Source organism: Sturnus vulgaris, chromosome 2, assembly GCF_052056855.1.
Source record: "Sturnus vulgaris isolate bStuVul1 chromosome 2, bStuVul1.hap1, whole genome shotgun sequence".
Taxonomy (NCBI): Eukaryota; Metazoa; Chordata; class Aves; order Passeriformes; family Sturnidae; genus Sturnus; species Sturnus vulgaris.
The window spans coordinates 33,041,614-33,069,571 of record NC_142244.1 but is presented as its reverse complement, the minus strand read 5'-3'; the positions used below and the strand labels follow the sequence as shown (position 1 = coordinate 33,069,571).

The 27,958-nt window shown below is 42.0% G+C and overlaps 1 protein-coding gene across 2 annotated transcripts in view; it reads left to right on the top strand.

The window, feature by feature from the left end:
• TEAD4 (TEA domain transcription factor 4) overlaps nucleotides 1–25,717 on the top strand; it is a 51,140-nt gene extending 25,423 nt beyond the window's left edge. The window contains exons 1-11 of one of the 2 annotated variants that reach the window (XM_088159170.1): nucleotides 3,416–3,499; nucleotides 5,371–5,435; nucleotides 6,083–6,145; nucleotides 10,003–10,137; nucleotides 10,952–10,995; nucleotides 11,569–11,624; nucleotides 12,350–12,480; nucleotides 13,435–13,608; nucleotides 21,215–21,355; nucleotides 22,736–22,888; nucleotides 25,473–25,717. In XM_088159170.1, coding sequence (XP_088015296.1) covers nucleotides 10,027–10,137; nucleotides 10,952–10,995; nucleotides 11,569–11,624; nucleotides 12,350–12,480; nucleotides 13,435–13,608; nucleotides 21,215–21,355; nucleotides 22,736–22,888; nucleotides 25,473–25,586 — 924 coding nt within the window. In that variant the 5' untranslated portion in view covers nucleotides 3,416–3,499; nucleotides 5,371–5,435; nucleotides 6,083–6,145; nucleotides 10,003–10,026 and the 3' untranslated portion in view covers nucleotides 25,587–25,717. Of the gene's footprint in view, nucleotides 1–3,415; nucleotides 3,500–5,370; nucleotides 5,436–6,082; nucleotides 6,146–10,002; nucleotides 10,138–10,951; nucleotides 10,996–11,568; nucleotides 11,625–12,349; nucleotides 12,481–13,434; nucleotides 13,609–21,214; nucleotides 21,356–22,735; nucleotides 22,889–25,472 lie in introns of those variants that run through there. The other variant, XM_088159169.1, reaches the window with a different exon arrangement.
• The last annotated feature ends 2,241 nt before the right edge of the window (nucleotides 25,718–27,958 follow it).

Below are 27,958 nucleotides of genomic sequence, written 5' to 3'. Positions count from 1 at the left end.
ATTATTGTCTCCTGGGTAGAGGAACCAAACAAAATCTTCTCACCAAGCCTTTGGTGAGAAAACATGGTTTGTGATGAAAATAAGATCTTAATAAAGGTAGTATTAAAACTAGGTTATATTGGTAGAAGTTGGATGTCTGTGCATCTTGATAACCATCAAAAAGACCAAAAAATGTGGTTTCTGACACATGTAGCCCTATTTCTCAAACAGCTGATGCTGACATCCCAGAAGGCATTTAGCATAGTAGGGAGGAGGAAGTAGTGGAATGAGAGATGGGAAGTAAGGCTGTGCAGGGAGCTATGGATGGGGCAGACCCCAGTGGCAATTAGTCCCATATGGACATGCAAACACACACTGCTTTTGTCTAAAAAGTGTCTTTCTGGTAAGGCTTGGTTGGCAGTTCATTTTGTGTTGTATGCATAGAGAAACACTGACATTTGGTGGATCGATGAGGTGTCCTTACCTTCCCTCTTTTGTCTAGATTTATTTGTCTGATGCACACAGTTCATTATGTTGATGGTGATTGTAACCAATAGTTAATTAAATAAGTTCAAGGAGATAGTAATGTCCCAGGAGAGATCATTAAGTGACCCAAAGAGATTGACATGAGAGTTGAGATGGCTTTCTTAAAGCCATCTTATTGCTTGGATAAACCTTTCACTAGATATAGCTGGATAGTTGCTTCTCTTACAGAACTACTTATAGGTAGTTGTAAATGTTTGCTTTAGGTAGAGAAAGGTACAGAATCTACCAAGAAACAGGCACTTCCTTGCCATTTCCCACTGAAAGGATTTTGCAGAAATCACTGAATTCTTTGATCTCACTTTCTTTGGCAACAGGTGTGTGAGGAAGTATAAGTTTTAAAGAGACTGGTTATGAGAGGAAGAAAAATTTCTACTAACAGAAAGTCAGCATGAACTTTGAGGTAGGACTGGAAAATGCTTTCTGTGGTGATGGGAATTCCCTTCAATTATCCCTCATCAGGAAGACACTTCTCTGCAGTTATATTCAAAGTTGCACAGGTGCAGAATGGAGAATCCAAAAGCCTTCTTATTCACCTCTCTTAGCAATTGCTTTCTGCATAACTACTGAAGGCAAGCTTTTGCAATTTAGTGTAAGACTTAATGGGAGCCAAATTGCTGCCCTTGGAAATGTATCTGATTAGAATGAGAGATATAGAACATAAAAGAATATCTCTTGGCTGCTTTTTTTTCGTGCCATGCTTCCAAGGAGAAGGCTCCATGGAGGATAAAGGTTCTGTGCCACAGTTGGAATGTTGGCTGGAGCTCCTTGAAACCCGACGCGCGGTTTCGACAGAGGAGTCACAACTGTTGGCAGGTTCTGGTGACCGTGGCAGACCTCAGCGGGAGTTATTCTAAGAACACAACATATGATCAGATTACTGAGGGACACTTTACATGGCTCTAAAAAATGAACCATCTGACGGTTTATGACAGCTCTGCCAGTTCCAGCCAAGTGAGCAGTGCTGGTCTTTGCTGACCCTGCAGCCAGGGTTGTGAAACAAAGAGGGTGCCTTCCAGAGCCTGTGAGCCTACAGACTTCCAGCCACATATTACCTGCTTACATCTAACTACTGATAAGAAACAAAAGACATTTAGGATTTGCTTCTCTTGCAGTTTTGATTCATGGTAATTTAATACTCCCTTGCTGCAGTTTACTGGGCTTGGCAATTTACATAGTTCTATATTTAGTAATCTCTGTGATGAATGTCTTTGTAGAGTGATCTGTTTGTTTGTTGGGGTTTTTTTGTTTGTTTGTTTGGGTTTTCTTCCCTTTTTTTTTCTTTTTTGTGCTCCCAGTATGTTATTAGCTTAGTGTAACCTGCCATTTTCTGTTTTAACCTGTCTGTAAGGACACACTTCTGGAATAGGAAGATTGTATGTGAGATATTAGCAAGTGGGAAGTGAATTCTCAAACTGGAAATTTGATGATCCACAATTAAATGCTCTCTGTGTAGAGTTTTTTTCTGGAGAATTTTTGTACTGGCATCTAATATCTGCAATTTGTACAATTTCCCCTCTCACTAGTCTTTTTTGGTGAAGTACATGGCCTGAGAGAACTTTGCAATTTTTGCTGCTGATGTTGTCAAAGCCAAACAGTTAAATGCACACTTATGGAAATACCTCCCAGTTTCCCAGGCTTGACTACAGTTTATTGTCTCTCCTCCCTGCTTCCTACTCTGTTTCCCTTCTTTTGTTCTCTCTAGCACTCTGTCCCTCTTAATTCCTTTGATGAGGTGCTGGGTGACGCAGGAGATTGGCATCACTGTGTAAAGGTCTCTTTCTGCCAGTTCCTGCTTTTTTTTTCTCGTTTTGTTTTGTTTCCCCTTTGGTGTTCCCTGTTTCTAGCTCCTTCTCATCTCTGCATGGGTTTTCAATGGGCTGCAGTCCTTTCAGAATTGTCTCTGCTCTGCTTTGGGTGCTGCAGTTGCCTCAGTGTTCTTCTGTCATGGAGCAACTTTTTCCAAGATTACTTTTCCAGCCACACCCCCAGCAATGTCCCCTACCACGTCTCCTTTTCTCCGTATTTATCCTTTTACATATCTTGTATTTTTCCTGTGCATTCTCATGTCTCCTTTTGTGTCTCTTCATGTGTCTCCTGTCCCTGCTGGCTCTCACCCTTCCCAAAATACATACAAGCAAAGGTAGCTTGTGGTCCTCTGACTGGTTGAGGATTTGATGGATTGATTGTTATTTTCATCCAGTTTGGTGGTGGCTGGAATTGACTGTGACTGGCACAGAGCTGTTCATGACATCCTCTCATACCCATTACCCCTGCAGCCCCTTACTACTAAAGCAGAATGGTGTTCTGTCACACTGTTCAGCCTCTGTAATTTCTTTACTTAATTTGGCACGCAATATATATGAATTTGCTCCATAAAATTTATTGTATCTGGTTGAGAATCCGTTGAAATTAGTTTTTCAAGGATGACCCATAATTGAGCCAGTGTCTGGAGAGTTCCCATGTGTTTAAGTTTTCAGTATAGCCTAATATATACCCTTTAAAAGCTTGCCTGAAATTCACCACATCCACTTCTTCTTAAGGCTGGTTTTTCCTCTCTTTTCCTTTAACTCATTCCCCTTGTGTCTCAAAGGGTCGTCTTGTTGAAACAAAAATTTTCCTTCTACTTTCTTTATAGATAATAGGGATCGAGTGCCTTATTTTGTTCAGCACATTTCCCATTTCTGATGTGTGTCAAACCGTCCTTCCAAAATTTCTTGTATGTTGGCATCTGTCTATTGTTTCTTACCTTTCAGCTTGGATCCATGTCTAAACAGATGGAAGCTTTGAGAAGCCATAAATGTTACTGTTGGCACTAGAGGAAGATGGTGTGGATATGTGTCGCTAGTAATTGGTCTCGGCTTTGTGAAAATGGTTTACATGGGTTGGAAGAGCAGCCAGGTGGAAGGTGGCAGAACAGCATCTGCTCCCACCAAACTCTCACTGTGCTAAAGCAGAAACTATGGGAACTGAAGAGGTCAGTGCTTACATGGCAGGGCATTGTGTTTCTGGCACAGAGACGGTTCCTAATTTGTGTTTACAGGAGCTGGAGCTGATTTCTCAGCTACTGACCTGTTTCTTCTCCCGGGGGAATAAGGGGAGCTGCTACAATGACACCATTAGGGAAAGATTAAGATCTGTACATGTAAAATGCTTTCCCATCCCTATGTGTGCATTGGTTGTGTTTTGTGAACAACTGCAGTCATGGACATTTGCATTGTTCTGTTTTAGAAACAGATGGAATTAAGGGTTTTGCCAGTCCTTCCCTAAAGGCTTGAGTGGTAAATTTCAGCAGTCTTTCCCTGTATGCACTTTATTTTAGGGTTGAGTGAAATAAGTTTACAATAAAAACAAGTTACAGCTTTTTCATGGAATATTGAACTACTGGAATAGTTAATACTGATAGTTTAATGCTGATTTCACTGCTTACCTTTTGATGTCTGTGATGCCCTAATATACAAGTTCTTTGCCCACAAACTTCCCGCAGACAATACTGGGTTTTCTAATTTCATTATAAATAAACTTCACAAGAGCTGTGGCTTTGTTTCCCAGTTCATTCCTGCTTCATTCTGCAAACACTTCCAGCCATATCAAGATTTCTCACAGCCTTGCAGCTCCTACTCGCAGTATTTATTGCAGTACTATCCTGATACTACTGTGGTCACCACATAAGTATTATTTTGCAGAGCTTGCTCTTTTTCTGTCGTGTTTTCTGCTTTGAACCAGCCTAGAGTTCACATGCATAACTGCTGCCTTTCTGCTTCTGCTCTTAATTTCTTCACCTCCAGAAAGACAATAAAATCTGTGTGACTGCTTAGACGTGATACATGGGAGCCAGTGTAATAAAGCTGGGTAGTCTGCCTGCAGGAGCCTGAAAGCACTTGTAATTCACTGTATCATATCACACTGATAAATTCTGTGTAGCTGTTTCCATGTGCTTCCCCACTGTTGTTTATTTTCTTGGACTTAGTTACACAGAATGACAGGCTCCTTTTGGTTGGAAGGGATCTCTTCAAATTGCCTAGTCCGGCCCTGCTGCTCAAGCAGTGTCTAGTAGGTTGTGTCTATCCTCCAGGGATGGAGACTACAGCCTCTCTGGGCAGCCTGTGCCAATGTTTAACCACTCTTAGAGTAACAAAAGTTGTGTGTTTCCTTTTTTTTTTTTTAATTGCTTTAGACAGAATTTCATATGTGTTAATTTGTTTGTTGTTCTATCACTGGGCACTATTGAGAGGGGTTGGGTACCTTTTTCCCTTCATTGCCTGAGGTAATTTATTTTATTATTATTGATTAAAAACTGCCTCTGAGTCCTCCAGGCTGAACAGACCTAGTTCCCTCAGCCTCTCTTCATAGCACAGATGCTTCAGTCTCTTAAGAATTTTTGCTGACTTCTTGCTGGACTTGCTCCAGTGTGTTCACACCTTTCTCATGCTGAGGAGGCGAGAACTAGACTCAGTACTCCACATGTTGCCTCAGCTGTGCTGAGTGGAGCTGAAGGATCACTTCCCTTGACCTGTTGGCAGCTGAGATTTGCCATAAGGGTGCATTGCTTCCTCACTGTCAGCTCATTGTCAACTGGGACCCCATCCATTCATTCATTCAATTTCCATCAAGTCCCTAGTCCAATTATCTGGCCCAAACTTTGTCAGTTTGCCTGTGGAGATGTTATAGGAGACTGCTCCTAAAACTCAGATTTCTACCATGTGCACTAATAAGTTCCTTTCTAAGAAAGGAGTGTGACAGAATCATCCTGCTGCTGATTTCTGTAGATACACAATGGAATTACCTATCTTTTTTGCTGGGATCGTTGCTTTCTGAACTTGTACTTGCATTATTTCTCTGTTCCAGGCCGAAATGAGTTGATTGCCCGCTATATTAAGCTGAGAACAGGGAAAACACGCACAAGGAAACAGGTAAGTGTCCAGTTTTCCCTGTAAGGATTAGCTTCTTTGGACCTCTAGATATTATGGGGGCTAATGAGAACAAATTTCTTGCTCTTCACTTGTTGGTGGTTTCTGACTTCTCTGGAAGGAGGTTGTTGTGCTGAGCTGGTTAATAAGAACGGCAGGAAGAGTCAGCTCAGGCATTTTACAGGAGATTTATAATGCTCATGTCTGCCAATCATATCATGACCCACAAATTTTTCCAATGTTAAATACCATGATTTTATTTGCTTGGCCTACTGATGAGTGTTTCAGGGAACACCAGTGGTTCTCTGCATGAAGATTCCTTGTTCAGCCCAAGCAGACAAGACAGCAATGATGATTTTGAAAATACCTGGCACATGAGACGAAAAAGGAATCTTTGTACTTTGGGAATGAATATCCATGCTATGCTGGAAAAAGCACTGAGCAGCCTAGACCTGCTGTAGATGACCTAACTTTGGCTAGCCCTCCACCCTATTTCATGGCACTGGGGTTATGTTCTGAAAAGCAGCTTATTGTTATCCCCAATCCCTCCTACCCCCAACCCTAAATAACTGCCTAAAGCATGTTTACTTCTACAAGAGGCTACCAAGTATTCCTCTGGAATGAGCATGGAATTTTGTCTTTCAATGCAGGTATCTAGTCACATCCAGGTCCTGGCAAGGCGGAAAGCTAGAGAGATCCAAGCCAAGCTCAAGGTATGACGGATATCCCTTAGCATATCACACAAGCCCCTCCAAGTCAGCTATTCCCTCTTTGAATAGCCTTAAAAAAGCCTGAGATTAGTCACTGAACTGTAGTAAGCAGGAGAGGAAAAGGTTCTTCCCAGGAAATGTTGTGCAAACATTCATTATTGTTGAAGCTCTGTGACGTCTGGAGCAATTCTATTTAAAGAATAAAGAAACAATACCTTTTTGAATTTCATGTGTCTTATTTCTACCTCCAGTTTATGCTGTTGTCATTCAAATCTGAACAACACTAAGACGTAGGAGTGTGCAGAAAGTGTTTACCAGAGCAGGAAGGGTTTATGGTTCCAAATGCTGACCAGTAAGCAGTCACTGATGTTGTGGTGGACTTGGGAAAAGGTGGCCTTACAGTTACTAGAGCACCAGCTCCACCTCTACTAGAGGTAGTGATGTGGGGTTGTCCACTGAGGGGAAGCAAAAAAGCTAGCTGGCATCTTTTCAGGTAAAATGGTGCCAACTGAATAGAGTTTGCTCCTTGATTAATTCAGACCTGATTTGAAGAGGCCGGAGCTAACAAGAAAGAGAAAATGGTTGAATACTTGCTTGAGCAAAGCTGTGTTTTCCTTTCCATAGGAAAAGCTCCAAGATCCCCCTAATGAACCTCTTGACATTTATTTCCACTCAGATTTGATGTGGGGAAACGGTTTATGTGCTCAGACTGAATTGCCAGAAATGTTGAGAAGGTCAAGTTTGTATGTGACAATTGCAGAAGAGGGTGTCTGTCCCCTGTTAGAATGTGAGCTATCCAGAAAGGGCTTGCTGAGCAGGATGTGAGGTCTGAGCCTTGTTATGTTTCATTGAGACAGCCAGAGAAGGAAGGTGAATGCTGACCTTTCTGTTTGGTATGGCCATAAGTAATCTGGAAGGAAGAGAGTTTGCTTCCCTGATCTTCCATCCTTCAGGTGACAATAACTGTGACAGCCCAGTCTGTCCCTGACTGCTGAGGCATGGCTGTTAGCATGTGCTTCCTCTTGGCTGCCTGGGCAGCTCCTCGCTGTGCACCAGGGCAAATGGATGTCCTGTGTGTGAGCTGTTGGCACTCAGTGTTGCCCAGTGCTGACGTGCATGCAGCTCTATTGCAAGCAGGGGTTGCCTCTAAGCCATGACAGCACCCCCTCTCCCCCCCACATCCCAGCCCCATTTTAGAAAGCTGTGCTGTGTCTTTTATTAGCCTGTTGTGTTTCCAGCTGCTCTGATAAAGAGAAGGAGGCACAAATTACAACTATCTAATTCAGTGCACCCAGGTAGGGCTGCCTAAGCTTGAAACCTGTGGTGCTGTTAAGTGGTCAATTCAGGTGGAGGCCTGCTGGAGAGGCCAGTTAGAGCGAGCAGGAAACAACAACTGCCCGGGGTGTTAAAAGCCTCACTGCTGCTTACATCTGTAACCTTGATTCTGTTCCTTGTGTGTCACAGCTCTGGGGTTGGGCATGATTGAAAAGCCAGTCAGCCGAGCCTGTTTCCACTTAGCTCACAGGAGCTGGCTGGTTTTGTTCTCGAGGAGCGAAGGTGTCTTGGGGAGCTCCATGGAGCCATTGGCTGCTGTGCTTTTACACCACCCAGGCCATGCTGTGAGCTCTGCCCAGCTGCCTGCAGAGAACCCTTCCCTAGGACCAGGCTGTTCCTTTCCGCCTGCAGTGGCAAGTCGGGAGCACTGATTCAGCTCATTTACTTCTCTGTTTTCACTGGACATTTCCATAGAGCAAGGAAATGAAATCACAGAAACTGCTGCCCCTCTTCCAAGGTCCTGCTGACAGCTGTGTGTTCTCCCATCACTGTTCATTTTCTAAAGCAAGTGCACGTTTTTGTTTTTATATCCTAGAGATCAGAGCAGCTACATGATGGCTTTTTAGAGTAGTGACTGCACTGTTTCCATCTCCACACAAACTGGGGTGTCTTTTTTAAATGTGTCTGTAAAAGATAGAGCTGGAAAATAGGGTGAAACTTGAAGAAAACTCTGTTCCCAAAAGTCAGTAGTTTTTCCATGTCCTGGGTAGCTAATAAATATTATCTGCACTAAGGAAAAAAGTGGGAAATCGTGGTGGTATGATTATAATCACCATCATCATTATTATGTGTTTTAAGAATAATAAAAGAAAATGCAAACATTGCAAATGTTTGGTAAAAGTTTTTGTCACTCCTTTTTTCCTTATTTTTTCTTCTTTTTTTATTTTACACTGGAAAACACTTGAAATGAACACAGAACTGTTAGCTGAAACAGAAAGGAGATGTATTTTCTAAAAACATGCTCTTCCAGCAGTCTGTCAAGCATTAAAACAAAACAAAACCAAACCACAACAGAGGTTTATAGGTAAAATACTTTCCTTCCCTAATTATTTTACATTTTCTTTTAACTTTTAATACCTCCACAAGTAAATGCATCCTCTGCATAAACTCATGTATAAACTCGGGTAGACAAATACAGTTTTTCCAGTGAGAAAATAAGGGAAGGAAAAATATCCTTTTCTGCAATGGCACATGGGAAGTAGTCCTTATGTATATAAAGAAAAAGCCAGAAAGTAATGATTTCCCTTCAAAAATGTAGGTAATCCTTTAGTTATTCCCTAAGGCATAATTTAAACTGGATTCTGAAAACATTTCTCATAGCTTTGGAGAATATTAGGAACTTTCTCAGCATTTAAAATGTTTCCCTTCCATTCACTTGAATGGTACTAACAGGAGTCACAGATGCTCTAAAAAAGAAGATTAAGTGTAAGTCTTACCCATTTCTACTGATCATTCTGCTTGAACATTAACATTTATTATGGAGATTTTTGAGGATGCCGCCTCTCCTGTTTTTTTTTTTGTTTTTTTTTTTTTGCTAGACACATTAGGATATTTGGTCTTTGAACTTTAGAAAACCTTAGATAAGTTGGAGGGGTTAGAAAGAATGGAGGCCCAAGGGTAAGAATTTACTGCAGTTCGGTGAATGCAAGTGGGAAGTGAGAATTCCTGAAGAAGACAGCAAGGGCTGTTGTACCTCTTTCAGCGGTTTCTTCAAGCTATGAATTAATCTGTGAGCTTCCCGTGGTAATTATAACGACACAGATAAATGTGGAATATTTGAAGGATGAAGATTAATTGTAGGGGATGTAGGAGGAAAGGCAGAATGTGGGGAAGTGCTTCTGTTTGCCTATCTATTCCTTGAAAGAAGAAATGAAGAATGCTATTTGTTTTATATTTACCTCAGACCCACTAATTGTAGCGCTGTCATTGCCTGTAAGAATGTGTGTAAATCTACAGTCCTGTTAAAATACAAGAAGGAATCTCCCTGCATATGTGGCCTAGAGATGATGAAGGTTTAAAGTTTCCCTGAAGATGGGGATAAAATTATAAACTACCTGAGACTAATGCAGTCCCAAATTGAGGTAGCCATTTTTGCAGTGATGATGATTTGTTTTTCTGACCTTTTCCTCTGAGGGTTTTTTTTGTAATCAAGAACCTTTCCCATTGAATATTCTTACCAATTATTAAAACACAGAAGTCAACAAGGGGTGTACTTTCCACAACAAAACTTTTTTAGCTGTGTGGTTGAAAGCCCTCAGACAGAAAGGATAAATGCTTAGCATTCTTTAAACCAGAATTTCAGAAAGCATGATTATTCACATCTGAAGCGATAGTAATGAGTGACAGCATTACAGCTTTAAAGAGTTCTTAGGACACTTATTGGTGAATTTGCTGCCTAGAATTTCAGAGATGCTTGTTCCCGACAGAGGAGCTGATGAGAATTCTGGTTATATAGAGCATTAGAGCTGGCAACTTGTTAATCATTATAATAATCCTGTTTTCTCTGTTTCTACTCTTGTTCATAGGATCAGGCAGCTAAAGATAAAGCCATGCAGAGTATGGCTACAATGTCATCTGCCCAGATTATCTCTGCAACTGCCTTCCATAGTAAAATGGCCTTGCCGGGTCTCCCACGACCAGCCTACCCTGCTGTTTCTGGGGTGAGTGGATCAGTGCTTTGGTGGAGTTTTGAGAATACTCTAGTATTTAAAAGGATATTGAAAAATCCTGAGAACTGAGACAGAATGGGCCAAAAGGCATTATCTCTGTAGAATAAATGTGTCATGTGGCTACAACAGTTTTGTCCAATTCTTTGCTCACACTGATGTAAAACAATAGAGTTTTACTATGTGTATTTTTTTAATGATACAAGGGAGAGAACAGTTGGTTCCTTTGGATTTTCATCTGTCTGAAATGTTTTTAAGTATCTGTATCACTTTCTTGGTCCAGCATCTTTTTGGAATAAATCTGTTTGGGCCATCCTGAACCGTTCTCAAGTTTATATTTCCCAATCTTATTCTCAGCACTTTGATCAGATGGCCCTTACATAAAATCCTTTATACAAAAGGTCTGTCAGCATCCCCGTACCTGTGAATTGGGCCTACTGAGCATTTGCTGAGCATTGATTTCTGTCAAAATAACTCCAGTGGAACTGGAGAATAGTTTCCTGGGGAAAATGGTTCTTCCAAGAGAGTGAGCATGATGAAACCCTTGGACTGCGGGACAAGGTGCATGCATAATATTTAACATTAAAGATCACTTTTGGGTCAATTTCTAGTAGTGTGTGGAATGAAAAAAAAAGACCAGTCAGCATCTCCACAAGAATAAAACCAGGAATGTAGAAGGAAGAGAGAACTCATTCACATCTTTAAAGGTCTGGGAGTTTGCAGTTTGTTTCCTCAGAAAAGAGCAAGCCTTCCTTTTCATCTTTGTCCTAAGAGTGGTGACTTTTGCCAATGTGCTGTTCTCTTGCAGTTTTGGCAAGGACCATTGCCAGGCCAAGCTGGATCTTCCCAGGAGTAAGTATTCCTTCATGTGAGCATCCAGAGCAGGTGCTTCTTCTGCTTTCTCTGCTGCCTGAGGAGCACCATTAGCTATTACAGGATCTGTGAAACACTAAGACCTTCATTTTTCTTACAGTAGTGTTAAAATGGAGCTAAGCTGTCCTGAAAGCTGTGTTTCTTTGTGGGTGTTGAATGTCTCTGAATTTGGGCCTGAAAGTCTGAGAGGCATCCAGCCCAGACCTATATCCACTTGCATAGATATGAAACTATTTGTAGTTGAAATGATAAATAAATGGGCACCAGTGTATTAAGAGGCTGATAGGGATCTCAGAAAAACAAATCTGGAGGGAGGGCTTGCTGACCACCTGCAGGGATGTCTTAATCTGTCCAGTCCTGGCCCCTTACTGCTTTCTGAGTCTTTGCCCATGACCCTCTCTTGCCCACATACAAAAATAATTTCCAAAAGACATTTATGCCACTTTCCCTCTGAGGAGAAACACTTGATCTTATCTGTGCAAACAGCTGATGAAGAATATCTTTTCGTTTGGTTGAGTTTTTATTAACCACCTCTCTTGTGTACTTCTGTAGTGTGAAACCTTTTTCTCAACAACCTTATGCTGTACAGACTCCGCTTCCAATACCAGGTAGGTAAGGAAATGTAGTTCCTTTGAAATTGTGTTCCAACTTCAAAAACTGCCAGCACTCTAAAAATTTTGAAAGTTAATTTAAAAAAACAAAACCTGTTGAAACATTTCAGTGAGCCAAAACCAATTTTTATATGATTTCCTCTTATTACCTGTCATCCTTTTATTGAGAGAGCTGAAGCTTTTAAATTTTGTTTCATTGTACAAAATTTTTTTTCTTGTTTTGTATTGGTTGTGTTGGGTTTTTTTTCCTTCTAGCTCAGCAGAAATTAAAAGTTTACATATATCTACTGGTCTTCCACCATGCTTCATGTCACAACGTGATTGCATTCCTAATTTCTCATTAAGTGGAATAACAAATATCTTTTCCTTCTCGTTTTTCCCATTTTGAGAGATTAATGGTGACATCTCATTCTGATACTAAACAGTTTATTTCACTGCTCCTTTAGGGCTCTAAGTCCCCTTAAAATTGCTGAACATGTTTTCTCCAGTGCCAAACCCAGGTAACTAGTCTTTTACATCATGAGCCCTAGCAGTGCTGTCTTAGCAGAGGGTGACTGACAAGCCATTTAGAGCACACGTAGACTGAGGACTTTGTGAATGATATTTTTTGCATGATGAATAAAGCCATAAGAAAATTATGAGTCAGCTGTGACAATAGGTGCTCAACTGGAAAGCTATTGCCATTTTTTTCTAAATTTTTGTTATAAATCCTGTGTGCTTAGGGTTTGAGTCTCCTGCTGGCCTCTCACCTTCCCCGTCAGCACCAGCTTGGCAAGGACGAAGGGTTGCTAGCTCCAAACTTTGGATGTTAGAGTTCTCTGCATTCTTGGAACAACAACAAGACCAAGACACAGTAAGAAACACACCTTGCTTCCACCCCTCATTAATTTTGCATCTTTGGACAGGTCCTGTTCATCATGGATGTGTTATACTACTCTGTGTGTATGGACACGCTTCATTGCTCTTCAGAGAATAGAAAGGCATCCTTGGGAAACAGGAGATACCCTCCTCTTAGAGGATAAGTATGATAGAACCAGATCTGTGCAATGTGCTTCTGGCCTCCCTGTGCAGGGTCATGGGCATTCATACAGCAGAGCCCAAGGCACTGAGGTCATAAGCCCCTGCCAAGCTATTTTGGCTGTCCTGTCCAGCCTTGTTAGATAGACTCCAATACAGAACGAAAATCAGAAGTTGCTAAGATCACATAAAGCCATTTGTTTCTCTGGTATGCTGAGAACTTAAAATTGGTGGCAACTGTGATTAATTTGCATCAATGTGTTTCCACGGTGCCCACCTATGAAATGGAAGTAGTAGGATTTGTGTCTCTCACTAAACATTTTGATTCTGCGTCTTGAAATGTGCTCTGGTGATGGGCTGAGATAGGAAAGCTCAGAAAAGATAGTTTTATTTGCCTGGGATTTATCTGCTGTGGGCTTTCAGGCTCTTCATAGGACAGGAGCATCAATGTTGGACTGAGTGTCCTGTCACAGGTAACACTTTGTGTTTCAGGTTATTTCAGACTGTATGGCAGCAGCACGAGACAATGATTTAGGAGTGAATATAGGAAGAAAACACCCAACAACAGTGTTTCAGAGAAGGAAGGAGCATGAATGTATTGATAGGAAGGAAAGAACAGCATGAGCTGGTATTAGCAGAGATATTTCTATTGATTTCTTCTGCTCTTTTAGAAAATGCTATCAAATCTTCATTGACTTCCAGTAGTCTTCTGTGAAGGACAATGGATGTACAGTATGTACTGAATGGTCTTGAACAATTTTCTAATGCTGTGTTTTTCCTCTTCTTGCAGTATAACAAACACCTGTTTGTGCACATTGGGCAGTCAAGCCCCAGCTACAATGATCCCTACCTCGAGGCAGTGGATATCCGGCAGATCTATGACAAGTTCCCTGAGAAGAAGGGGGGCCTGAAGGAGCTCTTTGAAAGGGGGCCAGCTAATGCCTTCTTCCTTGTCAAATTTTGGGTAAGAGAAGGGCCCTTTGTAGGGTACCCATTTGCTATGAAGTTTCTCACTTTAAAAGCTGTGACCTAGCTGGCTGTTAGAAAACTGCTGCCTCCCAGCAAATTTTTCCCTGTGTAGGCAACTGAATTCAGCCACAACTGTCACTTTTCTTGACCCCACAAGGCACACTTTCTGGCCTGCAGCAAGATGTGTCTTTCACATTGTCCATCTGTAGAGTTGTTCTTGACTACTGTCTGCAGATTTGCTAATGGTGACTTGGGCCCTCTAGAATTTTTATCTGTGTATAAGTAAAGAATTCAGAGGAAATTATTCTCTGCACTTTTATGCATTCACTTCTCTCAGTGTTGTGTAACTCCTCAGTCAGAAGCAATACTTTTCCATCTCTTCTCCTGTCTCTGTAGCTGCATTTTGTATTATCCAAGTACTAATAATTTACAGATGCATACTTACTGCTGGCCGAGTGAAAAGATAAGAGAAACATATAATGAAATTGGATTATGCTGATAATACATTACTGAAATGACTTCTGGTAAATCGGCAGAAATCAGCCTGGCAAAAGCTTACTCACTCAATTGGATTTTTGTGATTTAACTGAAATTTGCAAAAAGTTTGCTATTGTGCTTCAAGGTACAAACAAAATAGCTTTGGTGATCGATATTATCATAAGAATTACAAAATTAAAAATAATAGCAGCTCAGGGCAGTTGTACAGTAGATGGCTGAGGGAATGTGTAATGGGATTTGGAGCCTTTCACCTTGAGTTTACCACATTATTCAACCTCAGGTCAGAGTGAGATGGTGAAAAACGAGCTTTTATATCTCATTCCCTTCATACAAAGTGGTGCTAGAAAGCCTCCTCCTGACTGGTGCATTCAGAAAGAAGAGTTAAGTGCCTTGAGATGCAACTTCCCAGCTGTCCCAAGCCTAGACTTTCCAGAAATGAGTTGGAGAATGTTGGCTGGCAGTCTTCCTCTCAAGTGCCTGTGCCTAGAGCATTGGTTGCTGATGATTTTTGGGGATACATAATTTTATTACCTGCAGTCTCTGTGCTACTGATCTGGGCCCTTCATGGGATTAGCTCCTGGCAAAGTACAACAAAGCCTGCCTGGGGTGCTCAAAACAAAAGGTGAAACATCAGCTCTGTTCTGGCTGGGAGAGAAAACAGCACCTTGCTGAGAAGCTTATCCTTTGACAGGGCACCCTTTGAAAGGTATTGATTGCCTTTTGTGCTTTGGAAGTTCCAAGAACCAAAAGGAAGAGATTAGAGGGAGATGTTACATAGAGAGAATGAAACACTTTGAACTCCTTGACTCAAAGAGAGAGAAGTCATGAAATTGTGATCTGGAGCAACTGTGGTTTTATTTATCAAAATTGACAGTGTGCTTTTCTGCTTTTGTGGCTCAGTTTGGGGATTGTGGTAACTTGGTTTTTAATACCAGAAGTATAAATGTGGCCTATGCACTATGTCAGACCAACCTCTATCAGGGTTTTGAAAGATTTAGATGGTGGCATGTCATCAAGTTGAGCTCTTTCTGTTCCCATGTGAGGTGTCCAGTGTTCAGAGGGTATCAGCTCACTGGAATTTGGCTTGATTAAAGAGATGTGACATAGGACTTGAAACATCTTTACTCCAATGTGTGCACAATGTGGTGGGGCTCTGCAACTCTATACTTACAAAGACAGAAATATTTCTGGGCTTGGTTTAATATTTTGACTGATTCTTTTTTTGGTACCCTTGCATTGCTGAATCCTATCTGGAGTTAACATCAGGGTTTATTGGTTGCAACATTAAAGCTTGTCACTTAGAAATAGGCAAAGTTACAAGTCAAGTTAAATGAAAGCTTCTAAGACTTTAAAGAAGCAAACAAACAAAGAAACAAACACTTTTCACAGATAAGGAAATATGATTAAAAACAAAAAAGGAAGAAAATTAGATTTCAGCAGAAATTTTTTATATTCCTCTGCATTTTCCTACTTGCATAGCAGTGTGTGCTGGGGTACTTTTTCATTTTGCTGCCTGATAGCTCTGGACAAATATGCTGTTGATATTCAAAGATGTATTGGATAAAGCAATTACTACACCATTGAATTTATAGCATAATTTTAGGATAAAATGGTGAGTAGAATTAAATACTTCAAGGGATGTTTTGAGACATGAAGATATGATTGATTTTTCAGAAGTTCTGAGTTGGAGTTGTGGTTGGAGGTGACAAAGACTTTTAAAAAGCCAAGGAATGAGTAAGTTTTGGTTGTGTATCTGCAGTTTTAAGCTTGAAAAACCTGAGGCATGAACGTGCCATTGCTACAGTAACCACTGAATGTTCTAGATGATCTGTTGTGTGCCAGAAGCCTAATTCTAAACACCAGGGTTGAGATTTCTTGACCTCTGTGGTAGCACTGAGGATCTAGTATGACTGAGAAAGAGATGTTCATGTTTGTTCAAAGGTGCTTTAAATGATCTATGCAGTAGCTAAGAGTTAACAGCTGATGAGTTTGAAACATAAGCAGTGTTGCAGTGTTTGCAATTCTTTCTTGATTTTGGCATTGGAAATTTGGTACAATTAACTGATTTTTGCACTTGGGTTAGCAAATTGTATATGACATCTGTGTGACATTTCTCTGTGCTCCAAGTGCATTCTAGCACACGACAATGAATGTGAGACATCAGCCTCCCAACACATGGGCAGTGGCAGCCCTGCTCTTTTCCAGGCTAATATTATCTCTGCCACCTGTTCCTTGCTTCTCCCTGTGAACTCCTCCTATATGGATCGTTATTAATAGTTTGGGGAAGAGGCGTTCTCAGGGCTTTGCACGCTATTAGAATGGTGCACTTGCATCTTGGAACTTTCAGAAGTTGTGAGACTCTGCATGGAAGACAGAAGGAAAGTGACAAATCAGGAATTCAGGACAGGTAGTACTTTGCACAGAGCAGCCATCTGCAGAGACATGAATTAGAGGAATTTCTTGGGATCCCTGTCCTGCCTATGCAGAATGTATGTAGTAATTTCTTCTTGGTGATAGGCAGTCAAATCACTGAGCATCTTCTTTCAGCTAAATGGAATATACTTTTGTGGGAAAGTGCTGAAGGGGTTGGCTGGAAACTGCCGTCCTGCACTTGGCTTCTCTCCTGTCACAAGCAAATCCAGTCAAAACAGCAGGAGTGCAAATTGCTCTCAGCACCCTTCTTTGCCCACTGGATGCTTTCAATCCTGAAACTGCCTGGAGAGCAAGGAATGACAATTTGGTCTTCACATCCATTCTGTTCTTGGTACTCCTGAGGTAGCAAACCAGACAGCAGCTAGAAACAGGGAGTTTTATGATTTTTGCACACATTAATTTCACCTGCCACAACCAGCACCACCTTCAATTGCTGCCTTATGTAAGGGAACTCTGCCAATGGCACTTCTTCCAACAAAATTGTCCCCCCACAGTGTTCAACAGTGTAGAGATTATTGTCAGCGAAAGGCAGATATAAAGACTGAATTGCTGAGGAATTTTCAAAGAATCTTTTCCAGAGATGGAGGGGAGAGAGCAGCATTTTAGCTTGTGGAGGGCTACTATGCTCTTCCCAGAACAAATTTCTTCTATCTAGAAATCTTCTAGGTAATTAAGCATTCTGCTTACTTCTCTGGAAAGGAGGAAATCTCAGATGTTTCACCCCAAGCAGACAGATTCACTCTTTAATGCAGTATGTGAGTATATGAGATACGCTGTATCACAGATGTCTCAGTGATTGTAGTTTCAGCATGTTTGGAAGTCATCAGACAAGCTATGGATAAGTGTGTCATCTGTGCTGAGCTTGCACAGCAAGTTGAACACATCCCAGACACATCAGATTTCTGCTATGCCAGAGTGTGCACAGGTTTTTGCTTCTGGAACTTGGACAAAAAGCAAGAACCCTGACTTAGTCAGATAAAGTAGCATGGTCCAGTTGGTGGCTCATAACTCAGATTTAGCTTGTAATATGCCTCATTTATTTGATCTTCTACCTTTGCCTGTAAAAGAGACTGAGAACAGCTGTTGAATGCTGGACACCACCCAACAGCCTGAATGCTGCTGCTTCCCCCGCAGTTCTACCCACAGCAGCCTGGGGGGCCAGGCAGCTCAGCCCCCTCAGTGAGACTTTCCTAAATCCTGCCTATGTCTCCTTTGGCTGCCTAGGTTGGGGTAAAGGACGTATTTAGGACTCTGTTGTTGGACATATTAGGGCATTTGCCAGAGAGGAGTTGAGGCACCTGGGTTCTAGTCACATCCAGTTACATATTTAAAAATTCTATTCATTCCCAGGCTATAAAGTGAAGATTAGGCCTCCTGCTTGATGGAGTTCTGGGAAGATAAATTTCCTTTGACTCATAGTCACTATTACTTCCTTGCATCTTTTCAGGGTGGAGTATACTGGACACAGTAAGTCAGACCTGTCTCTGCTCACCTCAGGTGCTCGCTCCAGCACTGAATGTGCTGCGACACAAGGTTTTCTTTAGTGAAACAATATAGTCCTGATGGTCTAGGTGTTGTGAGGAGCTCATAGGAATCTAGGCATGAATCTAGGCATAGGAATCTAGCTGTAGTGTTTTAGATGTTAACCTAAATGCAGTCGCTCTTCTGGTCATTATGGTCTTGTCCTCATGCAATCATGGGAAGTTTAACTGCATCCTTTCTGATTTACCCCAGTGTCCAGTTCACATTTAAAAGTTAATTTGGCTATGCAGATTACAGTGTTCTTCCTCGATCTTCTGCCATGTCTTCCTTCAAGAGGTAATCATTTCCACAGCAGGGAAAGCTAAGAGCTTGGAGTTCCACTCCTGAGTTGTTCTTTGTCTTGTATACATATACAACATTGCCATTTTATAAAACAGGTTGCAAATAGTTCAAGAGCAGAAACGTGCGTGCTAAATTATCTCTGGTACAGGGACTGTGCCTTGAGGAGGTGGGAACTAGCAGCTGTAAATAAGTGAAAAAGCTGTAACTGTAAGGCCAGCAGTGTCTGGTGTGCTCCAGCTCCATTCTCCTGCAAACATGAACTGAAGTCCCCAGCAAGCTGCTACTGTCATTCCCTGAGTTGCTGAAATTCCATGTGTGTATGTTTATGAGACCTGCAAATGTGACAGGAGGTGGGTACGCAGCTCTTGGTGACTGATCACTCCATGTCTGACCGTCCTAGCCCACAATATGGGACAAGCTTTAAAATTAAAAGTGCAGTGTAAATGTGAGGAACTTCCAACATGATCCCAGTGCTCCACTGCAACAGGGCTTCCAGGAACCTGGTTGTATATAATGTCAGTGAATGGTGATGCCTCCTTAATTCAAACAGTATTACCATAGTTTTGCCATTAATGTTGATTAATTGGATGTTAATTGGCTGTGAAATTCTAGTCTGGCCTTCTAATGGGAAGCTTGTCAAAGTGTGGATGAACCTAGAGTGGCTTCTGAGGGCTAGTGAAGCCTTTCTCATAAAGTGGAACTAGCACCTTTCTGCTTTGCCTCGCATTGAGTGCTTTTATTTTTTAATTCTACCAGTGAGTCTTTTGAAAAATGTAACCTTAACTTTACTAGTGAGACCCTGAAAATGTTTGTCTGGTGCTGCAGTGAGAATCTCTGCTGTGTTTATGTAGCAGTGGCCTGACCAAGCCTCTCTAGCCTTGACCCTTTGTTCTTTCTGACTTAGTGGGGCAATTTCTTTGGAAGAGCGGAATCGAGTCCATACATTGTGTTTATCACTCCCAAGGGAAATAGCTGAAAAATATTGTGAAGGACTCCTAGTCTAGTTCCTCTCTGGACAAGGCAGGAAATTAATCTTTATTGAGATATTGGAGTGTGAGTGAAATAAACAACAGTTAGTTACATTGACATGGAAATGAGTATTACAGTATTACAGTAAGTTAATAAAAACCTAAACCAGAATGGAGTAGTACTGCTGTTCTCTAATACAGGTACTTTTGGAAAGTAGCTGCATAGATACAATTATTTCATATTGAGGTCTTCAGCATGGCCATAATAATTCACTAGAATAAGCTGTCCTGCCTTTTGCTATCCCTGTTGCCACCTATCCTCCCAACACACATTCTTTGTTTGAGCACATTCAAGTGTTTCTGAATCAGACCAGGGAACTGATCCCATTGAGAACTAACTGAGCAATTCCTTAGAGAGCCTTGTAATGCAGCTCCAGAAATGTATGTCAGTACAGCAGGAATGGGGAAGCTGCTCTGGAAGAGTGAGACTGTTCTCTCTTGGGGTCAGGACCAGCCTGGTATCATCAAAGTACAACTCTGAGGTGCAGTTTCTCAAGAGACTCAAGCCAACTTGAGTATGTGTTGCTATGAAAATAGACAATCTTTGTGGCCTCATCTTTTGTGGTGCCACAAAGGCAGCAGCAAGCTCACGTGTTTACAGAAGGGTAGAAAACTTGACTGTCACTTTCTAGACTGACCTAAACCTTTTGTAAAGTTGCTCCTTAAGACAACTAAACTAAGTGTATTTATTATCTCATGGCAGATAAGAGACAGGTATTTTGCATGGCAAAGAAAGAGGGCTATTCATTATTGTGGTGGTCCAGTTCTACCACATTGCTTGTATTTAGTGCTGCTCTAGATCTCAAATAAAAAATCTCTTCACTGACATTGGTTAAGAAAACCCTGCTAAGAATGGCATCTAATGCTGTCCTAGTCACACTATGTTCACTGTAGCAGGAACACTCCTCAGTTTCCTCTTCCCTTGGCTCAGCTGGGAGAATAATATGCTCTGGAGCAGCCTATGGGAACTGATCTTGCTTTTACACTGATCTAAATTAGCACCTGGGCTTGTGGAGCACAGAGAAGCTCTACCCTTTCAGTTTTGAAGGGAAGGAAGCTGAGCTGGGCATTCCCTCACACCCGTAGTCTTTCTAGAGCTTAAGGAAACCGCCACTGGTTTCATAACTGTGGTTGGAATGACCCCTGGTGGAAGCTTCAGCCAGCCAGGATTTTTAGGAGTTGTGTCCCAACAGGAGGCTTCAGTTGGCCAGTCTTAGGCACCCACATTTGAAAACTGTCTGCTACTGGAGACAGGTTTGAATTCAGTTGAAACTGGGCTGGATCCATCTACAGTAACCTACATTCCTTATGTTGCATCCTGTCTATTTACATTCTTTACATCGTAGTACCTGAGCCTGATGTGTGTGTGTACTCACATATTCCTTTTCCCTGCTGTTTCTTTTCCCTTCCCTACGTTCCTAGGGTGGAAAAACTTTATTACTGTTGCTTTACCATTATTTTCCTTCCTTGGTGAGTCAGCCCAGTCTAGTCCATCTGTTGCACTGCTCTGTCTCTGCAGTCTGCTCTCCACATGCTTTGTGAGTACCTCCAAGCCATGTCATATGTTTTTAATGTTAGGAGGATATTCCACCAGATTTCCCCAATGTGTATGCAAATCCACACCATTTTCTGAAGTGGAAATAGGATTTTATTCAATATTTTTCAGATTTCCCCTGCTTGCTCAATGCTCAGTGGTCTGCTTAAGGAGCTGGGGATACTCCCAATATTTTACTATCTTGGTTATGCAAGTTAATGGTGAGAAAATGCCACAACCATCTATTGATAACCATCTGATTTTTTTTTTCTTTTTTTTGGCAGGCTGATTTGAATACCAATATTGAAGATGAATCCAGATCTTTCTATGGTGTTTCCAGCCAGTATGAGAGCCCAGAAAACATGGTCATTACCTGTTCCACCAAAGTGTGTTCCTTTGGAAAACAGGTGGTAGAGAAAGTAGAGGTAAGGAGCAGACACCTGGGTGCGAGGTTCCCTCTGGCTGCTGTTTTGTCACTTCAAGTATTTGCATCCTGCCTTTGTATCTCAAGGCAAAATATATCTCATACTTCTTGTCAGGGAGATGGATGTCGTAGATATAAGAGCACTCAGCCTGCAAAATGGCCTTGTCCTAGGATTTCACTGAAGATCTGCTAGTGTTTGCTACTTTTCCCTTAAATCTCAATTTCTGAGGAGATGTAAATACATATGACTCTTAGCTCTGCCGATTCTTTGGGTTTTTTTGGAAGCAAAGGAAAGCTAGGTAACATAGATGTGTTTTGTAGTCAAGAAATGTGAAAACATATAAGCAACACCTCACTCTCATCAGTGTTTTTAAACAGATCATTTATAGACAATAGCTATTAATTTGACTGTAATAATTTACAGACTATAGTCTTATGGTTTTATTAGACCTAGAGGTTATACACTTACACCTTCAGCAGCACAGAAACTGCAAATAACTGGGTTATGCATGTAACTGGCATTGAAGAAATTCTTTTTGATGCCACATTCAGCTGCTAAGAGAGCTACTTTGACATGCCTCCTGCTGCCCTGTTTCTCAAGGAACCAGAAGCATCTATGTGCAGAACACAGCTGTTCTCATGTCAGCAGTCAGTTCAAGGTGCATCCTTCCCATGAGCCATTTACAGTCACATGATAGGCATGTCTGAAGTTGGGTTAAGTATTTGCAGATGGGATAAAGGGGCTAAAAGAAGGTGTCATGGTGCACATGGAAGACCAAGCTTCTGGGGTGAAGGAGGGTTACAGGTATTTAAGGGTCTGCTGTGAAATCATAGAATATGGCCTCAGTTTCTTCAAAGGCAGATAAAATATACAAGAGCTAAGATGTGAATGTGAGCAAAAAAATCCCTCTGTGTATCATTGGCCAGACCCTTTCCTAAGAGGGGGGCAGAAATTCCATGTTCTCTTACACAGGTACCAGAAGACTTTAGTCTTTTTTTAGTTATCAAGCATCCTGAGCATAGTATTACTATCATTATTTCCTGCTCTTGCTAAGACAGTAGTTATTAACCTTTTCAGTTTATTCACACCTAGTGTTTGTCCAGTAGAGATGCAGGCTGTAGCCTAGGTGTCAATTGGTACTTTCACAGTGCCTTGAGGGTTTGCTGCTCAGAAACTGGAACACACCATTCTAAAGAGAACAAGAAATCAAGCCAAAGAAATTGGAGGACTCAAGGGGACTGACCTTGGTGCAAAGTACTGTGGTTCATAAAATTATTTAAAAGTGCCACTCTAGTTTTTCTGTTCTGAATCCCTTTTTGTGATAGTGTCACTGGTGTGCCAGCATAGTCCCATGTGCCCCTTTTGTGTTCTGCCTTACAGACAGAGTATGCACGCTATGAAAACGGACACTATTCCTACCGCATCCACCGCTCCCCTCTCTGCGAATACATGATCAACTTCATCCATAAACTCAAGCACCTTCCCGAGAAGTACATGATGAACAGTGTGCTGGAGAACTTCACTATCTTACAGGTGGGAATTTCAGCTGTTTTCGGTTGCAACTTGGCAGCATGTAAGCACCATGCAGGAGTTCACTGTTGAGAGTCAAAGCAGATTTCCTTTTATAGCTCAGCATCTAATTGAACTTAGTGTCTTTCATGTCTATTGCACTTCAAGACCATTTATGGAGCTCTAGAGATAGTAACTGATGCGGAGGAGCTGCAAAAGAATTTGAGAAACCTGGGTGAGAGAGAGATAAAACGAAAAATAAAGGGAGAGCTCATGAGGCAGAGAGACAAAGGAAGGGGAATGATGAAAAAGTCAGTGAAGGAAATGCTTATTCCACTATTTCACAAATATTGAGGTCCTTTCTGTACCCTGGCCCTTTTTGCAAGGTAAAAAAACCCACAAGGGCACTGTTGAGTGGCTATAAAATTTTTCTTGGGAAGAGTTCTTCACTGACCATATTAGGGTGGAAAGCAAGCAGTTTCCTCAGGACCTGTACAGAATATAGAGACATGCAAAGGAAGGGGGATGTTGTGGAGAAGCTCTGTGACACCTTCTGAATCACTGCAACTGCTAGATAGGTCAGGATTACAAGGCTACAGCAATTAGATTTGCATTAGTGTTTTGTTATAACAGGAGCCTTTCCAGGCTCAGCTGCAGCCTAAATTTGGGAAGAGGGCAGACAACTTAAAAGGTGCATTTTTCTAATGGACTGAATTCTGTGTTCATCTCTATAAGAGGCATCACAGATTTTTGCCCAGAGAACGTGAGGCTGGGTAAGTAGAAGAGATGCTGGTGGTTGTATGAAAGACTGGAAATCAAAGTGGTTTTCATTCCATTCTCTTAAGATCTTGGGTAACTGCAGGCAACTCATTTCACTGCTCTGTGTCTCAGACACATCAGCTATAAAACACAAGGTTAATGATACACGTCACAAGGCATTAAGAAGTTTACTCTTTCAGGTTTGTATTAAGATCTTAAACATCTGGAAGAAATAAGGAGTATAAATGCTGAGAGTTCTTTTAGATGAGCAAAAGCATGGGAGGAGCAGAGACAGGGAGATCTGTGTGCTGTAGTCCATACTGGGGAACATTGTAGCTGCCTTCTGCATGTTTCATTCCTCAGTCAGGCCAGCATTTCGTATAAATTCTAAGAAAAAAGCTGTGACATAGTTATACTTCCTCAGGGGCCTTGTGTTTTGAGAAATCTCATGTCTTTCCCTTATCTTCTGGCACTGAAGGCATGTCCCATGTGGGTGCTAGCATACACTACCTTGAAGTCCCGTGCAAGATGAAAGTGCTGCTCCCTGAGCAGCAGCCTGAGCATTTCCCACTCCCCACTGGGGAACTGAAAAATACATAATAAGGCATGTTGGTAGTCCGCAGTCCCTGCTACCACCTCTGAGGCAAGTCTGATTATATTTTTTCTAGACCCTTTAATGAGCTTAGATACCTCTAAATCCCACAAGCATAATTTGTCTTGCTTCGCACATTTCTCTGGATCTAGAACTCCCAAGATTTCAGAGCCCATTTTTCAGAAAAGGGCCTGGTGCCTTAGCACACCTGGATGTGTATAACTCACCACATCTTGCAGAAGAAAGGACTTCAACTGCAAATCCAATCATGAAGTAAGAAAACAGAATAGATCAAAATCAGACCACTAAAATTAATAAGCAAGTTTGAAAACAGATATTTTCTTCCTGTTTTCACAAGAACAACTGGGCTTTGATACAGTACAAGCCTCCAGCTGGAATGGTTTTCTTCTGCAGTTGAGTTTGTGCTACTGCTGATAAAAATCTGTCTCCTCCATCAGGAGAGAACTTTAGCTATGGCACAAACTCAGGTGACAAGAATATGCGAAGTTGTGTAGTGACAGAGAGGGAAGCTGAGCTAGGAGTTCTGAGAGCAATATTTCTCTTGCCTCTGCCACACAGTGCATGCTGCAGAAACTAGGACAACACTGCTCCTTCACAATGCTGCTGACAGAGTCACGTTGCAGAGACACTAAGGGTCCTGAGGGACCATAGAAAAAAAAAAGGGAAAAAAGGAGCTTCTGTAAGAATGCATGAGTTTAGCAACAATCCTTCTCCCAACATCTACAGTGTATGGAAGTCTCCTGTAAAAGGAATTATACTCTCTAATCCTCGTGTTCTGTGTCTGCCATTGACAAGCAGGAGCAGATGAAGGAAAATAACAGCCTGTGGTTGTGATATATCAATATATGTGTGAACAGGAGTGGGTGTGCCACAGGGGGGCCTCTATACCCAACAAACAGAGCAAAAAGAGCTTTTTTTTTTGTGAAACACTTTCCCTCTGCAACACCAGGGGTGGGAAGTAGAGAACCTGGTGGACCTGCTTCCACTGATGTGATCACTGCTTGGTCACAGTGGACTTTTCCTCACAGTGGTCTCTGCTCACCTCCCTGTCTCTTCAGTGCATTGTAGTTCTGAGGCTGCAAAAGTGCTTTGGTGTGTGGGCCAAGCTGTGTATCAATCCTGCACTTTTCTGCTCTTTGTCTTTTACTGACCTTCTGCTTTATGTTAAGTGTGTTGGAATATGTAAGCAGAGAAATAGCAGTTTGCCATTTCAGCTTCTTCTCCTTTTCTGTCTAGGTTGTGACAAACAGGGACACACAGGAGACCTTGCTGTGCATAGCATATGTTTTTGAAGTATCAACTAGTGACCACGGTGCCCAACATCACATCTACCGGCTGGTGAAGGACTAGAGACTTTCTGCCCTGAGTTGTCCATGGAATGCATGTCAAAGAAAAAAGTCTGTGCTTGAACAACCCCTGCCCCCTTTCCCCATACCAAACTGAAAAATAAACTGCAGATATTGTGTATTTTCAGAAAAGTACCTCTGAGCTGGTTTGTGATTGATAGAGTGAAGTTTCCATCTCCAGGTTTGTGCAAATGGGAAAAAGACTTGGAGTCAAGGAAACAGGCAAGTGACTGCTTTAGAGTCTCAGCACAATCAGCATCCTGTGAAAAGCATTTCTCACAGAGCACACTCAGGGTGTGATCACACACATAAAAGGAGTGTATGCACCTGAGCATACAGGTGAGGCAGTGGCAATGGCAGCAGCTTCCACAATTCTGATGGCATATGAACAGGTTGAAAATGTTCATGCTACACCTGGTCTGAGTGTGTGCACTCATATACATTCATTTGAAAGTCAACACATGCACAGGCGTGGTTACCATACGTTTATATAGGTGTCAGACATACATGGTCATGTGCCTGTGTATAGAGGTTGCACATACTTCCTGCACACCTGTCCACATCAGCAGTTGTGCAGTCACAGGCTGATTCAGCCTTGCTCTGTTAGGGGCTTGCTTCTTTTTTCCTCTCTTCTATGCATGATAGTGAGAGACCAATCTTTCTTTTCCATTTTAAGTGAAGTTATGCTTAGAAAATTGGGTATGTTAAATCATGTTGTCTTGCCCAGCAGATTTTCTCTATGTATCAAGTCTGATGACTGGACAGACTAAAATAATTCTTGCTGCTTTTGCTTCTGTTCTCCCTGCACAGCTACCAATGCTCAGTGAGCCAGTCTGTGCTCTTGTGCACCAGCAAAATAATTGTTTACAGAGGTCGAGTTATTCGACCTGTTAGCTGCAGACAGTGAGGTGCACAGGTATTGCACAGGATGTCATTTGGTGAGCAAACTGGAGGAAAAGAAAGAGAGAAGAGTGAAAACAGCTTTGCTTTCTGTGTTTCCAAGGCAAGCAAACACAGCCTCTCTGCTTTACTTGTAAACTGAGGCTGTCTATTCAGGAGTCACTGAGAGGCAATAATCATGGTCCCCACAATGCTGCTGATGTGGGGGAAAGATGCAGCCATTCATGTTGCTCTGAGGGAAGAGGTGGTTTGCATGATGCTCTGGCAGCCGTTGAACAGGAAGTTTATTGGGTGGCCAGGCAGAGTCGCATGGCATGGACAATCAATTTAATGTGGAAGGGGGACTTAATTGACTTACTTCCTCATTAAGCATCTGCATGCCAGTTGATCTGTTGTAACTGTAAAAGTGTGGGTTTCTATTTGCATGTGGGAGGTCCCTGACAGGGATGAGTCGTCACCAGGCATACCCTGTGCTTTGAAGCATGGGAAGGAAAGGACAAGGGTAAGGAGGATAGCAAAGATGATGCCATGAAGTCAGAGCTGGAGAAGGATAGTTTGTTTCTTGTTATAGGAAAAGTGCTCCATATATTTTTCCTCCCAATCTTGCAGACCCTGCATTCTCAGAGGCTACTTTTAAGGACCTTGCAGGGCTAGTGCTGTTAAACTTCTCTGTGCAGGAGCCAAAAGTGGATGGTCAAGAACTGAAAAATTGCTTGCACCTATTAAACAAAATCTACACGAAGTTCCTGCTCTGCCTGCTCTCTCCAAGACAAAGAAATACCTTCAAGAATGGACTTCCAAACAGTAATACAGACACACAGATGCCAACAGCTTTCCTTAAGATCTGCATGGCTGGTAACCAGAATCAGTCAAGCTTGGAGAAAGATGAGCCAAGTACTTTAAACACCTAGAAAACAAAGCATCTTGAAATACGTGCTGTTCTGTGCTGCACATGAAAAATGTATGCGAGCACAGGCTGCCTTCACCCGTCCATGGGGTGTTGTTGGTAGTCCCAGCCAGGTGACCAAGCTACCCAGGACTGAATTAACTACATCTCTGCAAACCAGGTAGCCCCTCCACCTGGCCATGTAGGTATGAATGGCACCAGCTGTCTACAGTCCATTGCTGATGCATGAACTTGCCTGTTTCAGCCCTGTGCAATTTCCTTCCTGATCTCTGAACCGTGTGTGGAGCAGACAACAAATCAAATAAAACCCCACTAATAAGAAAAAAGAGTGACCCTTGGGAAAAGTATTTTTGGTCAATGCAGACAACAATGTTTTAAAATGAAGCCTGTACAGAGAAAGGGCAGAGAAGGTCCCCAGCAATGGAAAATTCCTTGTGATGTGTATTAGTACTCTCCTGCAAACATGGGCTTGGTGCCTTGCATGCATTTACTGCAGGGTTACACCACAGCAGCAGACCCTATGGAAGTCAGTCCCTGAAGAAGATGAGCCGTAGAAGTCCACTTAGTCC